Source organism: Ammodytes marinus (genome assembly GCF_949987685.1).
Source record: "Ammodytes marinus genome assembly, chromosome: 8".
In the NCBI taxonomy this organism is placed as follows: domain Eukaryota; kingdom Metazoa; phylum Chordata; class Actinopteri; order Uranoscopiformes; family Ammodytidae; genus Ammodytes; species Ammodytes marinus.
This window is the reverse complement of record NC_137212.1, coordinates 4,538,729-4,551,168: the sequence shown is the minus strand read 5'-3', so window position 1 is coordinate 4,551,168 and position 12,440 is coordinate 4,538,729. Positions and strand designations below refer to the sequence as shown.

The window sequence follows — 12,440 nt, the reverse complement described above, 5'->3', positions numbered from 1 at the left end:
ACAACCTTAAGTCTTGTACATTGAACAGTGAACGTTGATAACCTCTTAACTTTCATTGTTTAATTTCAAAGGTTTGGAATATATGTTCAGTAAATAGGAATTTCACATGTAACATCTAGATGTAGACAATAAAATATTGAGACAAAAAAGCCAAATTTTATTTATGTGTTTGTTTTTCAGACACTGTGGCTCCTCAGACGACTACAGGTAGGCCTACGTTTGGATAACCTCTACGTTTTCATTTGTACATTTGGCTGGACAATCAACAACATGGAATCTTCCCACAATCAATGTTGAAAATAACTAATTATTAACTATAAACTGACAGACACAACCTAAAGTCTTTTTTTTTAAGTTTTGTTATTACATGAGACAATTTACATCAGGTCCAGTTATGTGGTATGTTGCATTGGTCTTATGGTACAGACGATGAATATGAAAATACATCTTGAGGTAATTAAAGATTCAGTCCATTTTATGGTAGAAAAATGTTCACTATAACTATTCCCATAGCTGAGTCAGACCCCTGTAAGGGGCTGTACTGCACAGAGTTGGAGCGGTGTGGTGAGAAGGACGGTGTTTACGACTGCTTATGTGATAAGGACCATCAACGGCCAGACAATGAGACCTACGGTGAGTGCAGCTTCTCCTAAAACCCTGCTTTGTTTTTTAGATTACTGGCAGGTGCATTCCGGCAAAAATAGTTTCTTATTTCAGCCAAGGCTCATGGATATTGTCGTAATGTGATTGGACAGACATGATTCCTCAGAAATTATGTTTAAATAACTGATGGTCAAATTTAAGCCAATGTTAAGCAACCTTTCACTTGTCTGTGGGTGTGTCACTACAAGCAACACCTTCCAAACATTGATAATTGCACCTTTAACCATGAGATAAGCTTTGTAAAACCTAAATAAAGTTTTCTTCTATTTCTCTTTCATAGAGTCGACCCTGACTTGTGCCGGAAGTTCAGCCAATATATCTGTGTCACGCTGCCAGCTGTTTGAAGACGGCTTTCACTCTAGCGCCCTCCACCTCAAAAATGAGTCCTGCAAGGGACAACTCCAGGACGGACGACTGGTTTTCCACTTTAACAATGATGACCAGCTGTGTGGGACAAGTCTCAAGGTACATTCCATAATGTTTATCAACTCTGACTGAATGGGATTTCAGATTTAGATCTTCTTCATGAGAAATAAAACAAAAATAATCAACTTATTTAATTTTGTCATTTTCATTTCAAGAGCAATGGAACCCATTTCATCTATGAGAACTCCATCCAGGGTCACGTGGATCCCAATGAAGGTCCAATCAGCCGCCAGAGGAACATACATCTGGATATCCAATGTGCATACCCTCTGGACCAGGCCCTGGTTATGGCTGTGGGCATAAACCCTGTAGAGAGGTGAAAATACTGTCCTCTCTATTTTATTTAATCTATTTCTTAAATTAGAGGTTACTAACTAAGTCATCAATATATGCTTTTTTATGTATAGTGACCTCTGTCTACAGCGATATGTCATGGTGTATTCAATGTATGTAATGATAGTCGGGTATTATAAAATTAATATTTAAATGTCCTACAAGGAACTTTTAAATGAAATTAATTAGTCAATTTTTTCTTCTGTTGATGATTAGTGCTGTGCAGTGACAGTATTATTACTATTATTTTTCTGTAGCATTGTGAACAAGAACCTTCCATCTACCAATGCAAACTATCGTTTGAGGATGACCCCCTACCAGGACTCTGGCTTCAGCTCCCCTCTGACCAGTGACAGTAACATAGAAGAGGAAATCTCCAAGCCGTTGTTTGTGGAGGTGCTGACTGAAGATCTTGATGCAAGTCAGATCTCCATCATCCTGGACTCTTGTTGGGCCACACCGGTCAACATCGCCAACAACTCTGTCCGCTGGGATCTCATTAGTGATGGGTAAACAAGCTACTGAAGCTTCGCCTCATCTTCACATAATGTCTTGTTGATTATCAAAGTTTTTAAAAACGGGATCTCTCGCTCCACTTATCTTATCTTACAAACTAACCCTGCTACTGTAGTTTACAGTCTAATAACATTGTAACCTTGTCTCCCAGCTGTCCTAATCGAGATGATGGTTCAGTGGAGATTCTTCAGAATGACTACCCCCTTGCAGCCCGATTCTCCTTCAAGATGTTCACCTTCATCAACTCTTCATCCATCTACCTGCACTGCAAGGTGCACCTGTGTCTTTTGGAAGAGAACAACTGCTCCACTGTAAGTACTACTGTGTCTTTGTGTTTGTAGTGATATTAGATAGATTAACAACAACAGGTGCATTAGCAGAAGCTTCTAATGTTGTTTTCCTGCAGCAATGCTCTCCTGATTCCCACACGCGAGTTCAGAGGGACGTAACGTACCACGACACTACAGACATCTCAGTTGGACCACTAGTCTTGACGTCATTGGGCAATGCAAGAGCACGAAGAGAACTCGGCATGGAAGTCAGCAGTGCTTCAGGCCAGTTGACCTCCTTGGGGATCCTGCTAGTCAGTTTGCTGACTGCCACAACTCTGACCTAAAGAGATCCAAGATCAGCACACACAAGTACACAGAGGGATAAATACATTTAACACAAAAACATATTAATCAGCCAGCAGTAGCTAACCCCCTCTGCATTGATTTGGGAATGGGCATTTAATATTAATAATGGTTATAATCTATATTGTGATTCACTTAAAAAAGTGTAATGAGTTAATGATAACAGAATATTTTGAAATATATGATGTAAATTCATCCTGATTTATATTCCACTCTTAGAGGCCTCCTCTACAGTTGTGTCAGTTTTTCATTAAAACATTAGAGGGCAGCATATAATCAAATACACTTCTGGCTCTGATGTCATGACGCTTTTGTGTGCTGTCACCATTTTGAATTCAGTATATTGTTCATCGGTTGTGTCCTCAGGGCTTTTGATGTTATATTTTATTATCATTAAGGTGAGACAGTGCAGGTGAATAGGGCTTAGTTTCTCAAATGTAGATATTGTCATGAAACTTAAACAGTTGATTACTTACATTAAAACTATAATTTTTAGTACAACAATTATTTCATAAATGTTTGAATACATGAGCAAATTTGGCTATATCTAACTAATTATGCCCACATTTGCATATATTAAAAAATGTAGATGTTTGATAATGGCTGTTAAAAATGGTTGTATAGGACAAATATATACAGATGATCTATATATATATTTATATATAAACAGACGCACACAAAGGTTTAGTAAAATAAATTCTTCATTGCACATTTTGGCCTTTATTTTTATACTAGTATGAAAGAAGACATGTTTTGGAAGCAAAATAAACAGAAATCTCAAAATTTACCAATGGTTGAAAAAACGATGTTTTGGCCTGTAGTGTCTCACCTTAACTCAATCATTTGTATTAATTAGATATGAACATGACAATTATAAATTAAGTATATTTAATATATCCTGTGACTCTTTGGGTGATTCTTATCAACAGAACTTTCTCATATAAAAAGTTACCGTTTACAATGAAGTTTAAAAGTATAAATAAAGTTTGGAATGTGGATCATATTTGTTGCCAAGGATCTTTTGTACACAATCCCAGTCCTGATCACACATTTATGTAGAAAATGTTTAACAACTTTCTATTGTACAATGTCGAGAGTTCTATGGAAGAATCTGTAACTCGTCAATAAAGGCACAGTATGATGCAAAATGCAGTTCAACTGAGTGGTGCCCCGTTATAAGTTAGAAATAACACTTTTTGTAGCACTTTAATTAGGATTTCATAAAAACATGTATTATTATTATTATTAGTTTTAATTGACTTCAATCTAAAGAGGCCTGTTTGTGCAGGTAATACACAACAGACGTATTTGTGTGGAGGGGCTGCTGGAAATGGGGAAATAAATAACACAGGGCACTATTTGTTTTTGCTTTATTATTGTTTTTACGTGAAGTGAATTATCACTTTTGGAAGAAATCTGTGAAAAATCCTTACTGTGATGGAAGTTCTTTTAAGGTTGGAGGTCAACTCAGGTGGAAGAATATTTCAGGAGACTTGGATGAATTATGAAGCAATATTTATTACAGACTTGGCCAAGGAGAACCGGACTCAACTCTCGTGACTTGCACTTCAATTCTGACAAACTCATGCTTAGAGCTGTGTTTTAACCTCGCGCTATCTCTTCCACCTCTCCGGCTCGGGCACCAAGTGTACCAATGTTATGGTTCAGAGCTGAACACAGTGAACCATAACATTCTGGAGTCTAAGGGGATGAGACTTTATCTATACAGCTGACCTAAGTGTCTCCTAACAGGCTACAAGGCTGACCTAGAGTCTTTAAGACAGACACACAAGATAGGCATATATGGCCTATTAATCTTTCCCATTAATATTACAACTAAAGACCCAAAATTCCCTAACACTTACCTTTATCTCAGCTTTAAAATCAACCCAACGTCAGAAAAGTCCAATAAACAATTTCTTTTTTATGGACAAATGGTGAGTATTACTAACAGGGGCAGTGACATGTTTAAAACATAATGCTTGTATTTATAACGCTTGGAATACACTGGGTTGACTCTTTTTTACGTGCATATTTAAGTTTTTTAGATGGAATCCAGGTCAGGTAAAGTCAGTCTTGACCACCTTTTTAAAAATTCTGATCACATCAAACATCTTACAAAACTAAGTAACATAAATAGCTTCACATTAATAATAAAACAGATTATAACCAAAAAGTGTTTAAAAGGACTGTATAATTGGACAGGTAGTTAGTGATGACTGCCGTTGCTAGGCGCAGCACGTCTGGGGGCAAAGCCTTTGAAGGAGCAAGAAAAGGAGTGGTGTATTTGCTGTGCAGGTTTCTCTCTCTCTCCCTCTCTCTCTCTTTGACACACACACATTATCACTGTCAGAGTGAAATGATTAGACAATAAACATTTATTTTTTGTAAACATTTAATTTACTCTTCCACTTTAATCATGCAACAAGGCAGCCATACAGGAAATTCACCTCTCCTCTCTTGCCAGTGAGTTACACCTCAAGAGGCGGCAGCGCAATGCCAGCGACCAAACAAGTTAAACAAAGTCGGTTTAGCTGACCACAAAGGAACAGAACCTGAACAGCAGAACTTCTTTTTGCCACAATGGACTGGATAAATTTCAGCACAGCAACAGGGCGCCAGCAGAATACATCTGGTATCGTTAACTCAACTTGGCTTAGTTTACATGTACGGATTTGGACTGTTTTATTTGCTGTTGTGGTGTTTCATGCCAGGTCACTAGGTATCCTCTGTAGCTTTGCTTCATATACAGTGAGTATAATTACAAAGTAATCGCTATTCTGTGTGCAATCTTACCATCATCTTTTCAACTTGGCACCTTCTCATTCTATGATCACAAACACGTACAACCACAGTTTTAGATTTAAATTGCCTTTATTCACATGGTTCAAAAAAGCTCCTTTCTTTGTTGCATCCTGTACATTTGTAAATAAAGATTTGTGTATTATTATGTTGGCTTTCTTAATGGTGCACAAAAAAGAATGTTGGAAACCTCTTCTGTGTAAAATAGCACTTAACCTACTAGCTTTTGTTATAAGTTGGTTTTAGTTAGTTTAATAAGATATTGCATATGTTTTGTATACTGTGTTTCATAAACCTGCTGACTAGATTAGAACACTGAGCCTTTTGTTTAAAAGTTCAGATAATGTTCAATGTCTCTTTTCCTCCCTAACGGTTGCAAATTAGAAGCACGCTCTTATACAGGCCCGCACAACATTATTTATACCACATAACAATACTTTTGAGAAGTTTCAGTTGGCCTTCTCACGAGATAAAAATTGGCAATTAGCTTGCGAGAAGTACAACTTATTTGACTACTGGGGTCGGCCTAGCCCGAAAGAGGTTTTTATTCTATGTTTGTAATGATTTAGACACACTGTGCGCTGAAGTACTTTATGTGACCAGAAATCAATTCATCATTTTGAGACCAGCAGAACATTCTCCGTCTATTTTCCTTGGGCATCCACTTTCAAAAGATCGGGTATTTTCTAAACCTTTTAATACGGTGATTAGGTTATAGTTGTTAATTTAATTATTAATCAGATTCATTCATAGTTTGCACATTTTATGAGGCTGTTTTATATGATAAGCTACCAATTTTCTCAGCAGAACTGATTAATGATAAATTAATATATTTTTTTACTTTCTTGATGGCTGGAAATAGAGGATAAACCCTCTTTGTCCTCTAATTGTATTTAATACAACTTAAAAGAAAAAAGAAAGGTGTGAATTCCCAACACATATTGTAACTTGAGATTATACATATCTTGCATTTGATATAAGTGTTCTATGTAACAATAATTTGCATTAAAATGTGCCTGTATTGATGATTTGATTATTATTCCACAGAACCCTCAACTTTGTACAAAAGAAAATGGTTTGAATTGAGAAAGTTGAGCATCACACAAAAGTTTCATGAGATCAGAGACAAATGTGTATTTGATTATATGCTGCCCTCTAATGTTATAATGAAAAACTGCCACAACGGTAGAGGAGGCCTCAAATCAGGATGAATTAGCATCATATATTTTGAAATATTCTGTTATCATAACTCATTATTCTGTTATCATAACTCAATAGACTTTTTAATTGAATCACAATATAGATTATAACCATTATTAATAATACATGCCCATTCCCAAATCAATGCAAAGGGATTTAGCTACTCCTGGCTGATTAATATGTTTTTGTGTTAAATGTATTTATCCCTCTGTTTTCTTGTGTGTGCTGATCTTGGATCTCTTCAGGTCAGAGTTGTGGCAGTCAGCAAACTGACTAGCAGGATCCCCAAGGAGGTCAACTGGCCTGAAGCACTGCTGACTTCCCATGCCGAGTTATCTTCGTGCTATAGCTTTGCCCAATCCCGTCAAGACAAATGGTCCGACTGAGATGTCTGTAGTGTCGTGGTACATTGCTTGCCTCTGAAATCTCTTTTTGGAACCATAAACTTCCCTCCGACGTCGCGTGTCAGGGTAGCAGGGCTTCAGGAAAACAACATTAGATTCCTCTGCTGATGCACCTGTTGTTGTTAGTCTATCTAATCTCACTACAAACACAAAGACACAGTAGTACTTACAGTGGAGCAGTTGTTCTCTTCCAAAAGACACAGGTGCACCTTGCAGTGCAGGTAGATGAATGAAGAGTTGGTGAAGGTGAACATCTTGAAGGAGAATTGGGCTGCAAGGGAGACGCCATTCTGAAGAATCTCCACGGAACCATCGTCTGGATTAGGACAGCTGGAAGACAAGGTTACAATGTTATTAGGCTGTAAACTACAGTAGCAGGGTTAGTTGGTACTTGGACCAAGTAGAGAGCCCCTTTTTTCAAACTTTAATAATCAACCAGACTTATGTGAAGACGAGGTGAAGCTTCAATAGCTTGTTTACCCGTTAATAATGAGATCCCAGCGGACAGAGTAGTTGGCGATGTCGACCGGTGTGGCCCAACAAGAGCCCAGTTTGATGGAGATCTGACGTGCATCAAGATCTTCAGTCCGCACCTCCACAAAGAACGGCTTGGAGATTTCCTCTCCTATGTTACTGTCATTGTTCATAGGGGAGCTGAAGCCAGAATCCTGGTAGGGGGTCATCCTCAAACGGTAGTTTGCATTGGTAATGCTTGCATTGGTAGATTGAAGTTTTTCGTTCACAAAGCTACAAAGAACCAAAAACAAATACTGTGACTACACTTTGGGAATAATGAACTGGCAGGTTTTTGGTCATTCTGAAGATTAAGAATACATTACAGTCAAAACTACTGGCTACAAAGTATACAACATGATGTACACAAATGTATTATTGTCCCTGTAAATAACAGATAATTTCATAAATAGATTAAATAAAAGGTAAGGGACCGTATTGTCACCTCTCTATAGGGTTTATGCTAACACCAATATCCAGGGCCTGGTCCAGAGGGTATGCACATTGGAAATCCAGAGTTATGTTCCTCTCGCGGCTGACTGGACCTTCATTGGGATCCACGTGACCCTGGATGGAGTTCTCATAGATTACATGGGTTCCGTTGCTCTTGAAATGAAATGAGAAAATGAAATAAGTTTATTATTGTTGTTTTATTTCTTATGAATAAGATCTAAATCTGAAATCCCATTCAGTCAGAGTTGAAAAACATTAAGGAATGTACCTTGAGACTTGTCCCACACAGCTGGTCACCATTGTTAAAGTGGAACACCAGTCGTCCGTCCTGGAGTTCTCCCTTGCAGGACTCATCTTTGAGGTGTAGGGAGCTAGAGGGAAAGCCATCTTCAAACAGCTGGCAGCGCGACACAGATATATTGGCTGAACTTCCGGCACAAGTCAGGGTCGACTCTATGAAAGAGAAATACAAATAAAATGTTATTTAGTTTTTACAAAGCTTATCTCATGGTTAAATGTGCACTTATCGATGTCTGGAAGGTGTTGCTTATCGTGACAAACCCACAGAGAACAGAGTTGTGAAGTGAAAGGTTGCTTAACATAGGCTTAAATTTGACCATCAGTTTAAGTTATTTAAACATAATTTCTGAGAAATCATGTCTGTTCAACCACATTACTACAATACCCATGAACATTGGCTGACATTGTTTTTGATAAGAAACTATATTTTTGCCGGAATGCATCTGCCTGTAATCTTAAAAAACAAAAGCAGGGTTTTAGGAGAAGCTGCACTCACCATAGGTCTCATTGTCTGGCCGTTGATGGTCCTCATCACATAAGCAGTCGTAAACACTGTCCTTCTCACCACAATGCTCATACTTTGTGCAGTACAGCTCCTTACAGGGGTCTGACTCAGCTATGGGAATAGTTGAGATAGTGAAATTTTTTCTACCATAAAATGGACAATTGGAATCCTTAATTACCTCAAGATTTATTTTCATATTCATCGTCTGTACCATAAGGCCAAAGCAACATACCACATTACTGGACTGGATGTAAATTGTCTCATGAAATAACAAAACTTAACAACAAAGACTTTAGGTTGTGGCTGTCAGTTTATAGTTAATAAAACAATGAACGCTAAGATGTTATCAAAGTTCACTTAGCCTACTTGTCGTCTGAGAAGTCACGCTGCCTGTGAAAAAACAAATGCATATATTGGATGAAAATCTTAGACCCCGTTTCCACCTGGCATTAACATATGGTTTTTGTGATCGGATCACATGTGGATAGCTCTAACTACAGGTGGAAACACTCTCAAGACGCATTGAAGACGTTTTGAGATCGGATCACAAAAACCACATTCGGAGGTGGTTTACGTCGCTTGTGTCGCTTGTGTCCGCATTCAAATAATAGTGGAAACAGCTATGTGACTCTTGCCCGCATTAGGGACCTCCTACTCAACTGCCTGAGCGGAAATACGTAGAAAATGCATCACTGGCGGCTGCAACTAAAGGTTTTAGTGTGCGCCCAGTTAAAAGTATTGCAAATAACAAGCTATATCTGTCCTCTGTCTGTTACTCCATCCGAGTAAAACTGTGATAACACGGAAGTTGCTGATTTTTTTTCTGGCGCCCTGCAAGCTGCAGACATGTGGAGCGCTAACTTCCTGTTCTTATCTGCTTAAGAATAAAAGTCAACTCGCGTTTGGGTAGTAACAGGCTTTTAATGTGAAGGCGTACAGGAAATATTCTGTTCGCATACAGTATCTTAACTTCATACAGAAAGCCGCCCGTGTAGCCTACTGGTGGTGGTGACAAGAGCGTAGCAGACGTTAGAAAAGGCGCCCCGCAAACACACATCTTTCACCAGCCAAAGAGGCGTAATAACTTACTCGTCTAAGAGTTTTTACTTTGATATACTATCTATGATATGTCCCGCATTTGGCGAGAGCCTTCTAAGCAGTGTTGTGCATCGCGCCTCCTTGTCTAAATGAGACAGTAGCATATCTCGTCAACCTAGACTGGTAATTATCTTTGCATGTAATGCATTTTAATAGCAAATGCGATTAAAACTGTGGCACTGTACTGTATGTTTACTTGTTTGAACCCCACCGGTTAAAAACACCAATGCAAACGGAAATGATGAACGTGTTGATTTAAATACAGCGCGGGTAAATGGAATCCGATAACAAGTAGACAGAGAAGTCACATTTGAAAATACAAGTGGGAACACACGGACTGAGAGCTGTCCACTTGTAACCAGATTCAAAAAGTCAGATGTTAATGCCAGGTGGAAACAGGGTCTCTTAGACTCCTCAATAGACAAAGTCTGAATTTGCATACAAGCATCAAAGAAAATAAAACTTAATATCATTTAATCACATTGAATGAAATACTTACTTATCATCACCAGAAACAGAACAGTCAACATGATTAGATTTGCCATTCTCCAAAGCCCAAAATAAGATTCTGTTGACAAAATATAATAATTTAAATTCAACTACGATAAAACAAATAAACACGGAAACTATCCAAAAAAAAAACTAGAAACACCCCATTAAGGCTGCTGCTGTATAATTATTGAATATTCTTATAGCAAATGTATGTGCAAGCTAAATCTTGCAAAGCTAAGAAATCGTTTTAAAATATTGTTTATCTTGAATCTAGACTAGAGCCTCAAACAAATCATTCTTTATATTTAGTGGGGGGGAGGGGGGGGGGGTTCAATCAATATGCTCTGATAACAAATATAAGTTTCACCTGTCAAGCAGACTGTATACTGTAAACTTTACCGTTGTCATTATAACCTATGTCTCTGTCTATGAATTATAATATTAATAAAAATGAAATGTTGAGAATTGCTTCTCGAAATATTATTTATTTTAACTAGAATTAATAGTGCAATGTGCAGAATGTTATTCTCACTATCGTCTCCAATCAAATGAAAATTATTAAATTAAGTTGTAAATATAATTCAGTTAGAAATAATCACTATTGTTCTTTAAAAAAACATCATCATTATATAGAAAATAACTTAAATAATGTCTGACTACGTAGATTAAATTAAAATGTGTTAATTACCTGTTCACTGTACTTCTTTGTTCCTGTGCCTCCTGCCTCTGTTGAACTGCAGGTCGGTATCAAAGCTTTATACAGTGAAAGTTGACACAGTGCCATAAATCTGCTGTTTAACCAGTTACAGGCGCAGAAAAAAACAAAAAATTCATGTCTTCAAAGGTTAAACATGGGAAATGGGTTTTTTGAAATGTTTTAATGGTGTGATGTGTAAAGTCTATGTTAATTTCAATGTGAAACCATGCAGTATTGGGTGGTAGTTAAACTTGAGTTTGCAGAAGCTTGCTGAACGTTCAACTACATTTGCATACTGATGTATTTAGATACTTCTTGCCATTGTTTGTGTAATCAACTACTGAAAGTACAAACTACAAACGAGTGGGCCATACAGGGAAAGAAAGTCATTTTTATTGTACCATTGATTTTCTAATGTAACCCCCATTGACGAGCCCCAGACAAAAATGTGACATTCCTTCCAATGTTGTCCTTGTATTACAGACAGGTTTACATTTGATTTGTTATTTATTTACAAATATAATTGTTGGTTCATGTCTTACCTGAGAAAAAAAATTAACACTTCTCAGTTTCTGCAGTGAACTAAGTGGAATTTTCTGCTGTCATATAACTTTTCTGAATTATATTTTGTGATAATTTTATTTATTTGTACATTATCAATTTGATAATTTTGATCAAGTTATGCTTTCAAAGTAGGCTACCAACACTGAGAGCATCACATTTGATCGTGGGAGGAACGTAAGAAATTCATGTGGTTTTTCTGTAAGGACATTCAGGTGTATAAATATCTGGATTCTTCTTCATAACAACTGAACCAAACCTTCCATTGTGCATTGAGAACAATGGCAATTATCAGGCAATTTTCACTTGTGTGTTGACGTTCTTAAGTTATTTATTATCTCTAACCAGAAGGCCAAGTTTCAGCTCCACGCCCGAAAGCAACGACCGCAAGATGTGACGTCCTATTCTGTCTAACCAGTCAGATGGATTTTATTATAATTTATCATAAAATCGTAAAACACCCCATTGAAAGTATCTTATTTATTTATTGTATTTTATAATTGTGTGGAAAGTCCCCTTCAATTAGTGAAATGAGCAGTTTAGCCTATGGCTTATTTACTTTTTGAGGTGACGTGAAACGCATGTTAATCGCATAGTTAAAAATAAACTCAAGTTGTTGCCAAAGTGCTGTCAAACTAGTTTCTTTGATGTACTCCGATAACATTAGGAATTTATTTTTTAATATACACCCTGTTACACCCCACACACATCACAGTGCCTAAGAATCTTTAATTTTCTAATTGATGCGGGAGTGGCAGGTGTGGGACACTCCTAAACCCCTGATATAAATAATTTCTGTCATCGGTATTCAGCTCATGCAAAGGATTGTTGATTTAATAAAC

The 12,440-nt window shown here is 37.3% G+C and overlaps 1 protein-coding gene across 1 annotated transcript; it reads right to left on the bottom strand.

Annotated features, from left to right (window-relative positions):
* Window positions 1-7,119: 7,119 nt before the first annotated feature.
* On the bottom strand, window positions 7,120-10,378 carry LOC307253954 (pancreatic secretory granule membrane major glycoprotein GP2-like; the record flags this gene model as incomplete). The annotated part of the gene is made up of 6 exons (XM_080032177.1): window positions 7,120-7,309; window positions 7,460-7,726; window positions 7,938-8,098; window positions 8,214-8,398; window positions 8,742-8,861; window positions 10,348-10,378. The coding sequence occupies 6 exons, from the start codon at window positions 10,376-10,378 to the stop codon at window positions 7,120-7,122; spliced, it is 954 nt and encodes a 317-aa protein (XP_079888303.1).
* Between the last annotated feature and the right edge of the window lie 2,062 nt (window positions 10,379-12,440).